Source organism: Sardina pilchardus, chromosome 16, assembly GCF_963854185.1.
Source record: "Sardina pilchardus chromosome 16, fSarPil1.1, whole genome shotgun sequence".
Taxonomy (NCBI): Eukaryota; Metazoa; Chordata; class Actinopteri; order Clupeiformes; family Clupeidae; genus Sardina; species Sardina pilchardus.
The window spans coordinates 13,684,975-13,699,051 of NC_085009.1; the positions used below are offsets into that span (position 1 = coordinate 13,684,975).

The 14,077-nt window shown below is 41.5% G+C and overlaps 1 protein-coding gene across 1 annotated transcript; it reads left to right on the plus strand.

Moving 5' to 3' along the window:
• Positions 1 to 762: 762 nt before the first annotated feature.
• Positions 763 to 13,588, plus strand: senp3b (SUMO specific peptidase 3b). The gene is made up of 11 exons (XM_062516853.1): positions 763 to 899; positions 1,778 to 2,578; positions 2,782 to 2,934; positions 3,038 to 3,149; positions 3,389 to 3,536; positions 5,031 to 5,078; positions 5,370 to 5,447; positions 5,666 to 5,803; positions 7,802 to 7,885; positions 10,205 to 10,255; positions 12,970 to 13,588. The coding sequence occupies exons 2-11, from the start codon at positions 1,816 to 1,818 to the stop codon at positions 13,078 to 13,080; spliced, it is 1,686 nt and encodes a 561-aa protein (XP_062372837.1). The 5' UTR covers positions 763 to 899; positions 1,778 to 1,815; the 3' UTR covers positions 13,081 to 13,588.
• The last annotated feature ends 489 nt before the right edge of the window (positions 13,589 to 14,077 follow it).

The following is a 14,077-nucleotide window of genomic DNA, read 5'->3' on the forward strand; positions in this document are numbered from 1 at the left end:
CCTGAACCAGTGCCTTTTTAACACGTGTTTTTGTGCTCCAAGTTTGCCTTTTTATAACACCATCTTCTCCCCTACAACACACATCTTCTCCCTCATTTTAAGCCCCCTGGTGGATTGCTTTTGTATGGCTTATTTACCTGCCCAATTGAAAATGAAATGTAGGCGTACAACGCGCACACAGATCACCTTTACAGTTTCAGGACCCCAGGTCATATCCAAATTCTCAGAAAGTATTGCAACTGCTCATGATCTTGTTGTCGGTTGTTGGGGTCGTTTCCAAGTTCATTGATCTCCATCAGTGGGCCTATTCAGATCCGATCCCTTTGCAAAATAATTAATAGCCATAGCAGAATTAGACCTAAGTAGGCCTAGAGCAGAACTGAGACTGGGCCGGAGGGATACCCAACACGACATCATCACAGTCAGAGCCATACTGCCCACTGGCTTCAAATGACTCATGACGTGCTATCGAAAGGATACTTGTTGTGGATCGTGCATTATGTTTATTGTCTGCTGCAATACGATCCACTGATGTGCACAAAGCACAAAGGAAACTAGATTAAGATAGCAAAGGCCTGATGATGGTATTTTAAATGAGTGATTTGATTAAAAACAATACAAAAAAAAACCTTACTACACAAATGTTGATCAAATAAAGCACGCTATACGTCCAATGGGCAAGCTAAATATCTTTCATAGCAATATAGGCTGATGACATCAGTAAAGCGCCGCGGAAACCGCGTGCCTTCGTTTTAAAGAGGCGCCGGTGTTCATTGAATGAGGTTGAATTAGAAGCGTCTGTTTTGGATCGCTTCCACAATTGCGTTCCCATCAAGTCAGAAGCGATTTTAATATTTGTTATTTTATACCGTATTCTGATAGAAGATTGCACTTTGACGGTGAGTTTGACGTTTCACACATTCAACACACACACACACACACCAAAAGGGCGTAATGTTTATGCATGGTTAGCTAGCAAGCTAGCACCAAATTATGCTAGCTAGCAATCGTGAACTGTACAGGTACGTGGTCAATACTCCGGGGGGTCAGCGCACAGATTTTGATGCACCTAGCTGTTAGGTCTCAAATGCATTCAATACCCTAATTTATATTTTATTTCGCGACCTCAAAAAAGCGATTGGGTAGCTAACCGACTGGTCTGTAGTTTAGCTGTTGTTTACACTATTCAAGCTAGCTAGCCAGCTAATCTAGATATGTGGTTAGCTTGTTAGCTTTGCCATCTCATTAGCTTTATGGAGTAAGCAGTCAGTTATATTAATACTAGATGAATGTTATAGCCACAACATGCCTATAGCCTAATTTAATCGGCAAATAAAGCAACCATACGCTTGTAGCAGCCTCATGGAAGCCATAACTGGTGTTGGATAGCCAACGCTAAGTGTCCATTTCAGATTAACCAACTAATTGACTTCTCTTGCCCACGCAAGTGTCTACCTAGCCAGTTAGCCAACTGTAGCTACCATTGTGCATGTAAGAGGTATATGAAATGAACTCCACGAGAAAAGGAATTGCAGAAGTGTACCTCAATACTGTAAAAAAATGTTTTGCATTGAAATATGGGTAACAGTTAACGTTGTGTTGTGCTTGAAAGACAAGTTAGCTATTAGAGCTCACTTCAGCTCCTTCAAAGTTTGCACTTACCAGACCTGTATTAACTCCAGGCTAACTAAAGCTAAATGAAAATTGCCGCAAAGTATAAAGAAAGAGACAGAAAAAAATGTATATTCTCCTTTCATCTTCTCCATTTGCATGGCAGGTGGCGAGCTGGCGCAGGTTGCAGGGTGCCCGTGGACGATGAGAGACAGCAGCGGCAGCCTGGCACAGAACCGCTGGCAAGGAGAGCTGGCCTTGGGTGTGGGCCAGGAGGGCAATGGGGCTGCAGGCATGCCTGCAGGGCACCTCATGGATGCCTCCTCACCCAACCATGTGTCCAGTCCAATGCATCTCAAACTGGGGCAGAAGGAAAGGGTCAATGAGACCGAGTACATGGACCCAGAGACTATTGATGACTGGAGGGACGAGGAGGAGGAAGAAGAGGAGGAAGAGGAAGAAGATGATGACGAGGAAGAAGATGACGAAGAAGACGACGACGATTTAGAAGAAGAGGAGGAGGAGGAGGAGGAGGAGGTGGACTTCGAGTCAGCTCCGTGGGAAGAGCTTGAAGGGGTGGAAGAATGGCAAGCTCCACATGACACACCGTTAGGGCCCCTCACAGATCAGCAACTGCGGCAACAACAATCAACACCGCCCCTGTCGGAGGAGCAGGTCCAGTTCTTAGCAGGGGACTCGCCCGAGCAGCCCCTGTGGTCAAGGCTGTCCGCGCACAAGCTGCGTCGACTGAGGCGCTGGAGAAGGCTCCGCGTTCGCAGCAGCCTGCGGTTCCGACTCGCACAGCACTGGAAGACGTGGCGCCAGCAAGCCCAGAGGATGGGCATGCAGGGACACAGGAGGGTGCGGAGGTGGCGCCAGCACAGCACCTACGGCGTCCGCCAGCGACGGGACCCGGGGCTGAGTAACTCCCAAGCCGAAGTGCAGAGAAAGGATGAGAGTGAGACAGGTGTGTGCTCCATTTACGTCATGGAGCGGGCCTGCTCCAGGAGTGTCTTTGAATACTGATACACTGAATTATCTTTTAAGCAGAGCTATGTTTTTTTGTTGTTGTTCATGTTCTTTATATAGTTGTTAGGAACAGTTGCTAGACCAAATGTGCCCTGTTTTGTAATTGTTTTTCAAACCCTCATCTTTTCATTTATCTCACAGAATCACGGTTATACGGACTCAATGGTTACCGCGGTGACTCGCAATCCAGCTCATTGGTCAGCACTGGGGACTCCGGAGGCCAGGATTTTCCCCCGATGCGTCCGAAGCCTGTAGAGATGGCTCTCACAGAAGAGCACATGACCTGCCTACATGGTATTTGCATTTTACAGGTCCCATGTCCATGTCTTATAGAATCAGGCCCAGTCGATCTCCCATATCTCATTGGCGTGTTCTTTGTTTTGTGTGTGTTTTTCAGGGATTCTTGATGAGTCTTTGCAGCAGTACGGAAGCCTGATTCCCATCCATATTGATGACGTGGTTGAGAAACTGCAAGACATCTTCAAGGAAAATTTCTCCCAGCCACACAGGTTACTCAGCAATCTTGTTTTAAATCGGCCCTCCCTTTTTAACATGCCAAAGTCAAGTGTGAAAATCCAGTTAACGCTTTAACCATGTTTGTGCTTTTTATGTTTATTTTATTTAGTTATTTTACAAATTACATCATTTGACCATATTATTGGCTATTCACCATCATTCGAGATTTGCATGTCACTTTTCATAAAGGCATTTGCACCACACTCACAACTTCTAATTCTTTGTGTTGCAGGAAAGCTACAGTGCAGTCCGTAATTCAAGCCTACCAGAGGTCACCTGGAACCGCTATGGTGCGAGGGTTTCGTGTCAACTACAAGCGGCACATCCTCACAATGGATGACCTCAGCACTCTGTATGGGCAGAATTGGCTGAATGATCAGGTACAGTAAACGCCGCCATTGTAACTTGTAGTTCCTTGCTGCGTGTTATTGGGTTTAATGTTTGACCCATAGATGGATAAATATATGCTATCCCCTTGCCATTACATTGTTAATGTAGCCAGACATATCAAAATTCAGATCATCCTAAACAAAAAGTAGACATAAGGCATAGTCACATAAAAACTTCGAAGACTGCTGATTGAACACAAAATACACTGCAAAGTGAAGTATAATTAAAGGTGAACTATGCACGTTTTTTTTAGCTTAATTTGCCTTAACTGATCAGCTTCAGAGGCGCTTCCCCCCACACTTGCAAGTTTGTGCCACCGGGCCGGTGACCAACAGAAAGTCTCCAGCCTCGCGATCGTGCTCTTGCAAAGGCAGACTGACCGATTGAGGGAGTGCTGTAAAATATACACACTAAAGCTGTAGGCGAAGCTCTGCAGAGAAACGTGCAAGCGTAAATCGAGCAAAAACGAAAGCGAAACCGGCGAAGAAATCGGCAAACCTGCATAGTTTCCCTTTAAGTAGTCAAGACAGATTAAGTTCACAAGCAGTTCAATGTCAGCAGGTCTGACAGAAGCAGATTAGTCACAAAGTCACTGATGACACCTGGCACAAATTACCTCCCGCATCATTCTTTAGGGCATCTGAGTTGAAGGAGTCTTGAGGAAATTTCACTAGCTTCCACTTCTGTCCTTCGCAGTGTCCTCCAATTTGTCCAGCTTGAGTCCAGCCCTTATCATTTTAGACTGTCTGTGTCCTTTACTGTGATGCCTTCTCCCCAGCACTTCACCGCATTAGGAGATGGTGCTCACAACAGCAGACTGATAGAACATGTTTGAACAATTTGTTGCAAACATTGAATGGCCTGAGCTTTCTCAGGAAGTTAACGCGTCTCACAGGCCTTCCTTATAGACTGCTTCAGTACTTATGGACCGTTCCTGCTAGTCATCCAGATGAATGCCAAGGTATTTGTAGGACTTACCGATCTAGGCGTTACTCCCGCTGATGCAGAGTGGAGATGATGAAACCTTCTCTGTCCTATTCTAATCCACCACTATCTCCTTTGTCTTGGCCACGTGAAGCTGGAGGAAGTTTTCTCCCTACCACACATAGTGGCCCACTAGACCCCTGTATCCTTCCTCCTGACTAACATCCACTCACGCAACAATGGCAGTTTCACCCAAAAATTTTTTTGTGGATGACCGGATTCAGAGTTCCTATTAAAGGCTGGCATATAGATAGTGAGAAGGAGGGGAGACAGCACTGTGCCCCCTCAATGTTTCACACCAGACCAGAAAACGTACAGTTCTGTAACCTCACAAACTGTGGTCTGTCCATTAGATAGTCTTCAATCGACATAATCATGTGTGCATGTTCTGAAATAGATCTGTGAATGTCACATTAACGTTCTCTGTCACCTCGATCACTAGAGACCTCCCAGCTCAGCCATTTTACTTCTGTAATATTCATTATCTTTTTTCTCATCAGGTTATGAATATGTATGGAGATCTTGTGATGGATTCAGTGCCTGAGAAGGTGAGAATTCAGTCCCTATGCCATCCAACAACATGTAAAGTCTGGTTTTTCAGAGAAACTTTTTTGAATTTAGTAAATATGATTATATGATATAATATGGTCAAAATGGCAGAATCAAAATCAGGAAGTACCAGTTAGACATTTTCATATTTTTTTTGTCAGCTGCCAACTGTTTATCAACAGGCTTGTACCTTATATACAGCTTAAGTCCTGAGTATTACACTGATTTGATTTGATTTTGTTTTCATTTTCGTCCCCTGTGGTTTTTTTTTTCTTTTTTCTTTGTCCCAGGTTCATTTCTTTAACAGTTTCTTCTATGACAAGTTGAGGACAAAGGGTTATGATGGCGTGAAAAGGTGGACGAAAAATGTAAGGACATTTACATTCCATACTATATTTTCCATACTATACTATTCTACTCCTGTAGAATGTATGCTGAATGGGTTCAAAACTATGTATGCTTGAGAATATCAAAATAATGATCCAGAATGTTAGACAATGTTCTCTTAGAGTTGAAAAGAAATGGGCAATTGATTTTAAATTGTACTGTTATTGGCTAACTGTGACAACAATACTGTCTTGGTCAGGTGGACATCTTCCAAAAAGATCTGTTGTTGATCCCCATTCACCTGGAGGTGCACTGGTCCCTGGTGAGCGTTGATATAAAGCGCAAGGCTGTCACCTACTTTGACTCCCAGCGGACCCTAAACAGCCGCTGTCCAAAGGTAATGGACACCTTTTAGGAAATTACATTACATTACATTCAGCACACACTTTTTGTCCAAAGTGACTTATGTCAACTATATTACAAGGGATTCTATTGTACCCGGAGCAACTTTACCGTAATTTCCTGACTATTAGCCGTGGCTTATACATTGATTTTGCAAAATTTCTTCAACTATGAGGTTAATACAGGGGGGCAGTTAATATGGTTTTGTTTCTTTTAACTTGCATAAAACACTGTCCTGCGGCTTATACAACCCCTGGCAAAAAATATGGAATCACCAGTCTTGGAGGATGTTAATCCAGTTGTTTAATTTTTTAGAAAAAAGCCAGATCACAGACATGACACAAAACTAAGTTCATTTGAAATGGCAACTTTCTGGCTTTAGGAAACATTAAAGGAAATCAAGAAAAAAAATAATTAATCAGTAACAGTTGCTTGTTTTAGACCAGCCAGAGGGGAAAAAAATATGGAATCACTCAATTCCAAGGAAAAAAATATGGAATCATGAAAAACAAATTGACAAAAGAACACTTCAACGCACCACTAGTACTTTGTTGCACCACCTCTGGCTTTTATAACAGTTTACAGTCTCTGAGGCATGGACTTAATGAGTGACAATCAGTACTCTTAATCAATCTGGCTCCAACTTTCTCTGATTCCAGTTGCCAGATCAGTTTTGCAGGTTTGAGCCTTGGGATGCACCATTTTCTTCAAATTCTACTACAGATTTTCAATTGGATTGAGCATTATCGAAGATGTAACGATCACCGTCTCCCCAATGCCTTTACCTGACATGCAGCCCCATATCATCAACAACTGAGGATATGTGCATGTTTTCTTCAGGCAGTTGTCTTCATAAATCTCATTGGAATGTGGATATAACTAGATGAAAGTCATATTCAGTGATGAATCGCGTTTCTGCAATGGGCAAGGTGATGATGCTGGAACTTTTGTTTGGTGCCATTTCATTGAGATTAATGAAGACAACTGCCTGAAAAAAACAAGGTCATTGATGATATGGGGCTGCATGTCAGGTAAAGGCATTGGGGAGATGGCGATCATTACATCTTCAATAATGCTTATATTATTATTTATTATATAAAGTTTATATTGACATTTTGGACACTTTTCTTATCCAATCAATTGAAAGGATGTTTGGGGATGATTACATCATTTTTCAAGATGATAATGCATCTTGTCATAGAGCAAAAACTGTTGAATTCCTTGAAGAAAGACACATAAGGTCAATGTCATGGCCTGCAAATAGTCTGGATCTCAATCCAATTGAAAATCTGTAGTAGAATTAAAGAAAATGGTGCATCCCAAGGCTTCAACCTGCAAAACTGATCTGGCAACTGGAATCAGAGAAAGTTGGAGCCAGATTGATGAAGAGTACTGATTGTCACTCATTAAGTCCATGCCTCAGAGACTGTAAGCTGTTATAAAAGCCAGAGGTGGTGCAACAAAGTACTAGTGGTGCGTTGAAGTGTTCTTTTGTCAATTTGTTTTTCATGATTCCATATTTTTTTCCTTGGAATTGAGTGATTCCATATTTTTTTCCCCTCTGGATGGTCGAAAACAAGCAACTGTTACTGATTAACTAATTTTTTTCTTGATTTCCTTTAATGTTTCCTAAAGCCAGAAAGTTGCCATTTCAAATGAACTTAGTTTTGTGTCATGTCTGTGATCTGGCTTTTTTCTAAAAAATTAAACAACTGGATTAACATCCTCCAAGACTGGCGATTCCATATTTTTTGCCAGGGGTTGTACACAATGCGGCTTATATGCGGGAAATTACTGTAAGCGTTAAGTGCCACAACGGTAGAAGCAACTTTCAGGCTACTGCACGCTAGCCCAGCTCCTTAACCACTGTACCACCACCTCCCCATATACTTTGTAATATGTAATACTAATATGAGTGTGTTTGCATTCTATTTGGGTATGATTCCTCCCTCCTTCCTTCATTTAAATGCAATCTTTTTTCTGCACATTGCAGCACATTGCAAAGTACTTGCTGGCAGAGGCTTTCATGAAACAACGGCGAGATTTCATGACTGGGTGGAATGGTTATTTTAAAATGGTGAGTGTACTTTGATTTCCTGAGAATTTGATAAACATTTCAAGTTTAAGATGCTCTTCTGAAATCACATCATTATCCACAAAGAATCTTAAACCTAAAAGTAGTTCCTAACTGACAAATTTAGGAGAAACTCCTAAAAAATTATAGTTGTGTCAGTCGTATCTTTAGGACTCCTAATAATTTTTTTTACTTAGAGTAATTTCCAAAGCATTTTAGCCTTAAACGTAGCACCTAAGTCTGGGAACGCAGTCAAGAGGACCCCTAACTTCGATGAGCATGCATAGCTCATGAGAAATACAGCACTCTTATTGGGTGAGCTGCCTGTCACACAAGGAGGATGATTAAGATCATCATTGCAAGATTAGCCATCAGGACAGACTTGCAAACTGAACTAGTACTTGCAGCCTTTGCGATTAGCTGATTGCATTACTTAGCGATGTCATATTTTTTGACACATTTAAAAATTAAGTAGGGTGAATGTTCATTTTAGCATGAAACGCATAGAGAGAAGGAAGTATACAAATTACTCTGCACAACGCCACTCTCACTCTTGCCATGCAGACACATTTAGCTCTAATTTGAGCTGAATACAGCTCCATGGCAGCCCCACAGTAAGAACAGGATGATGCAAGTATTAACTAATTTAGTGAGTGCAGGGCATAATCAAGCATAAATGGATTGAGTAATTAGCGCTTTTAAACATTTTGTTTTTTAACTCCTTCACTTGCTCTGACAATGGGAAGCAATAGTGGTCTGGACCATAAACGATCCCAGCCAATCAACACAGACGTTTCAGGAGTATGTGTTAATGTGTGATTGGCTGTTTAGCTCAAATAGCAACAACCAATAACAAAAACGGATTGTGGCCTTGGAAAAACAAGAAGAAGAAAAAAACGAGCAGGATTTCTCCTCTTATTTAATGTGCATGCAGGCAGCAGCTGATGCACTCTGCACACACCGATACCAAAGATACCGTTTCTGCCGATACATACTTCTGTCATTTCAAGTGAAGGTGCTGGTCAAGTACAAACAGTATAAGAAGGTTATAGCTTGCAGTAACATTCTCAAAAAATGAATTTGTTAAATTATTTGTATGAATTACAAGTTAACCTTTGGAGGAGTACAACAACAGCTTAAATTAGTATATTTCAAATACCTAAATATTTATTTGGTTAGCAATGCAATGTTTCTGTTCATAGAGAAAGAAAACACGAATACACACGTTGCTACTTCGGATAGGCTATTCATTAGTGAGCCTTCATGGGATGGGTAGCCTACTAATGCCATCGGCCATGGGTTCAATATAAGCTCCGACATTATCAATTCTGTTCTTGGTGTGAGAGAATTTCTCTCTGTCCCAGGCAGAGCACACACACACACACACACACACACACACACACACACAGATCTGATCGGGACGATGGGCTGAAAAAACACGCTGAGTTCAAAAGCATGATTAGCCTACACTTTCCTTGAGTTGATGCTGACAATGCCCCTTCTAATTTTAGAGCTGAAACTTGAGCAAGTTGTCTAAAGTGAGCAGCAAAGTGAGCATAACTCAGTGCAGTTACCTCTCCTCTAGCCTTGTTGACATCGTATGGGTCTTCCCAGGCTACCTGGTCCTGTCTGTTCTACAATGTCATTGCTAGTGGCTTGTGTCCTTGCGTGTAGTATAACCAACGATCCTCCGCTTTAACCCTCTCTGATATTACGTTTTCTCTTTTTTGCGACCACTAGATCATGTCCATTAGGCATGTAACTAATGGAAGCATAGAATGACTTGAAGCAGAAGACAGCCTATATTGAACTAGACATACTAACAGTCATCTAAAATTGTATTTGACAAAGTTTATGGGTTTTTGATTACCTTTTTCATTTATTTAGTTTATAGCCTACATTGTTTTAATTTAAATTAGCCATGGCTATATACAGTAGGCCTATGTGCTGTGAAGACACAAAGTTCAGATTGAAGAAAGAGATCATGTATGTTTTTCTTAAGATACACAAAATGTATCAACTTAAGTTATTAGTGGTACATTTTATCCTTCAAATAGAGGGGAGAAAACAGGAAGATATCAGCCATCGGCTGACCCTGATTTCTAAATATCGCCATCGGCCATAGAAAAACCCATATCAGTCGGCCTCTAATCAAAATACATGATCTCCTCCCATGCTGTATACTCTTAAGAGGCCTCAAAAATAAAAATTCATATTGTTTTTTTGGTGGTAGAGTTCTGTTATTGCACGGTGGTAGTGTTTTCTGTTTTCTGCTTTCTACACATAACTGTAAAACACAATCTATAAATGTTTATATTACAGAATGTGGCCAGACAGAACAACGACAGTGACTGCGGAGCATTTGTTCTCCAGGTAAGTTTCACTCCTCTCGTGCAGCCCATTTTTTTTCAAATTTAGAACATTGTTCCCTTTCTGGCAACAATGTAGTCACATTTTAACCTCAAGATGACTAACACTCCACAAATTAAGAAAGATTGATGTTCTCAGTCCCAGTTGAAAAGAATACACCATGCAATGGGAGAATGTTTTGGAACTAATGTCGGGGCATGTTGATTGAGGTGGTTGCCAGGGACAACACCTCTTTGTGGAGGGGAAAAGGTGTTTGCTATGAGAATGTTGAATCAGCTCTTTTCCATGCTGTGGCATTGGCAGTGGAAGGTGTCCAGGCCATTCAGCCCCCCAAAAAGGGGAGGGGAAACGGTACTCTTTTTGACTCCTGTGCCGCACTTTTTAGTCCCCTGGAGTAACCTATGAACTGAAAGATAAACCACAGTCCACCAAAGGCTCTCCTCCTGCTCTTATTTAATTTCCATCTCCAACTCCGAGGTAGCGGAAGACGCATAGCATCCATTTAAGCTTTTTTATGAAAACTTTTCATGCACAAATTATCTACTGCATGTGTGAGGTTTGAGGGTTTTTTTTTTTTTTTTTTTTGCATTGTTTCTTTGTTTTCGTGAATGTGTGGGTGTGTGTGTGCACGTGCTTATAGGCTTGATTCTTTTGGAAGGAGACCCCCTGAGTATTCCGCACTATCACTTCACAGAAAAGAGCTGCCTGAACATTGTTTATGAGCTCACTTTCCAAAGACCAACAAAAATACTCTGGACTGTTGGCAACCAACATTAGGGTGAACAGATGAGGATGGTTATTGCCTATCCCTTTAAAATTCTAACATTTCACCATAAGTTTTGCCTGAAGAAATATATTTCCCCATGTTTTTAACTGCTCCTAGTAACTAGTAGCCCTCGGCAAAAAGGTGGAGGAAAGGCAGTTGAAAGGGGGTTTGCTAGCCTCCATTAAACAATAATAAAATACATATTACCGTATACGTATGTGATGCTGTGAGAGTAGGAGCTTGAAAATATAAGACTCACTGCAAACTCTGTCAAGTTAAGTGTGAATGGGTCTCTCGGTCTCTCTCTCATCCGCTGTGTTCTTGCGTAGGGGTCTCGGACGGTCAATTAGCTCTCAGTGGAATAGTACTTTTGCTTCAAATGCCCATCCTTAGTATTAAACGTCAGTGTTGGTCTGCTTTTCATGTGTTTTTTGTCTTAGACAGGACCAGCAAATCCAGCCACACTGCGTCTAAGTGTCTGCAAAGTCCTGTTTCGATCATTCATTTCCTCTAGTGTGAAAAGCCATGCTAGAGCATTTAGTGATGCACATGTCTCCAGTGTTTGAGAACTAGTGTGTTTGACAGACACTTAAAGATATGCATATAGCAATGAGTCAAAACATTGTGGGTGCCTCTCATTTGGGCTTTCATATGTCCTCCCTCGCTCCTCATGCCTCGATCCTCACTGATCTACATAAAGCATGATGGTGCGAAAACAATGGGATAGTCTATCCAGTGTTAGTTATAGATCAGTGGGAACAACCCTCGTGGATCGAGCATGGAGGCATTTTGAGAAGCACCTTTCTAATGCATTGTTGGTTCTCTTGAACTATTCCTGTGCAATGTGTCCATTGTGGCAGGGCATACAATCTTTTTGAAAGAGCAGGATGCCATCAGGGAATCCCATTGCCATTAGGGGGTGTACTCATATATATATTTTAGGTGAGACGTGTGATTGACATCCAGATGAAGGCTTTTGGTTTCCGAGGGGAACACTGCCTGGGAATGTTACATCACACTTACTCGACTGGCTTGGCCTCTTGACAGTGTATTTTTGATTATTTTTTTTTTATATATATATAAATTCCCCCTGGTAAACAGGCTTCATACAACATGTACCAGAAAAATGTCACTAATCAGACTAGGCAACCTTCTTCCATTGTTCCGAGGTCCATTTTTGATGCTTGTAAAGCTCCAGCGTTTCGCTTTAGAGAGTGAACAGGGGGTTGGCACGGGCTCTCTGACCAGCCTGCAGGACGGCAGCCCCATTCCACACATTCCTGACTGACTAAAATGTTCTGCTACTTGTGCATCAGTTAGCTTTTCTGTCGATTCGGACCAGACGGGGGCGGGGCGGGGGGTACCTTTCGTTGCCCTCGTGCCATCAGTGCCCACATCCTGTCACTGGATCATGGTTTGTCCCACAAGCCCCGCCATTTTGGAGATGTCCCAACCCAGTTGTCTGGACGTAACGATTTAGCCCTTGTAAAAAGTTGCACAGGTCTTTACATCTGCACGTCTCCCACTTCCAGCATGTTGACTAAAACAACAGATTATTAACCACCCATCTACTATGTCCCAGAACTTGAAAAGCGTTGTTGTTACAAGCTAATCAACATTATTCACCTCATCTGTGACATTTTGTAAACAAGGAGATTGTTTCTAGTCGCATCTAGGAACATGCGTATTCTTCTCATGCAGTCAATGCAAATCTAATAATCAAACCATAACATCAACTAATCAGAACTTCTCAATTGTATGTCAGAAGAATTGTTGTGGTATAAGACTGTTGTATCTACACTACCCATCTACTGTCGATTTACACTGAAGTTTTTGCACTATATGTTGTGGCTTAATGCATTATCTCCTTTATCGTATGACTTCATGGTATGTATACTGTTGTTTGAATTATATCTAATGAAAATGTGTTTTGTTTTTTTTTCAATTCCAGTACTGCAAGTGTCTGGCCCTGGGACAGCCATTCAGCTTCAGTCAGATGGATATGCCCAAACTGAGGCGACTTATGTACAAAGAACTGTGCCACTGCCGGCTCTCGCTGTGATGTCTGCGTGAGACACTTTTGTCCCCCTGGCTGCGAGCAGAGCCCTCCTATAAGAAACTCTTACATCTTTGTCAGTCAAACCAGAGACTCTACACAGAGGATGATTGGTCCTTGACCGTGCCCATTTCTCCCATCCACACGTTTTTTTTGTTTTTGTTTTTGTTTTTATATAAATATATATATATTGTCTATTTCTTTGTTTGTGGTTGACAGAGGCCAACTCAACTGTTATTGTCATCATGTTGACACAGTAAGGAGACCCATCAAAAGGTCTTCTGGACAGGGTTGTGACCCGCGCTACTGGGGGATGGAGAAGTCACACAGGGGTTCAAGTGTTTTTTGTTTTTAATTTTTTTTTTTTTTTTTTTTTTTTTTTTTTTTTTCCCCTCTAGGTCTTGTTGGTTTTTTTCTTCATGTCAGTACACATGTCGCTATGCTTACTGTAAGAAATGTGGAAATGGATCAAGATGGTTCTGTTTGCGACTTTATTTTTAAATAAATCATATCTCATGAAGTCCTAGTTGATGTCATTATGCTTATTTGTCTGAACACAATGATGTGAAGGTAATGAAGTTTCTTTTGCATTGAGTAGAGGGGAAGAGGTTGTTATTGTGTAGGTATACCAGCTCAGTGTTATATCTTGTAAACTACAGGATTTAAATCATGTGTAGATTTATTAGGTGCATAGGTTTATATCACTTGCATCAGAGTAAGGCTGTTAGATGGTGTGGAATTGTTTGTTGAACCAGTCTAGGTGATCATGGGAAGAATCAGATATACTACATATGAGGGCACTATCAAATGTTGCTGATTATGTGCAATGTGTTTCATAATTGAAGTTAAGATTGTGTTAGAATGATTCAGAATATAGGCCTAGAGCTGTTGCACAAGAAGGGATTAGCAAAGTTAAACCTACGGCAACCCACAGGGTAATCGTCAGGGAAATGGTAAAATATGGAGCATAACGATAGGGTAGGATTCATATCGAACCAGATCG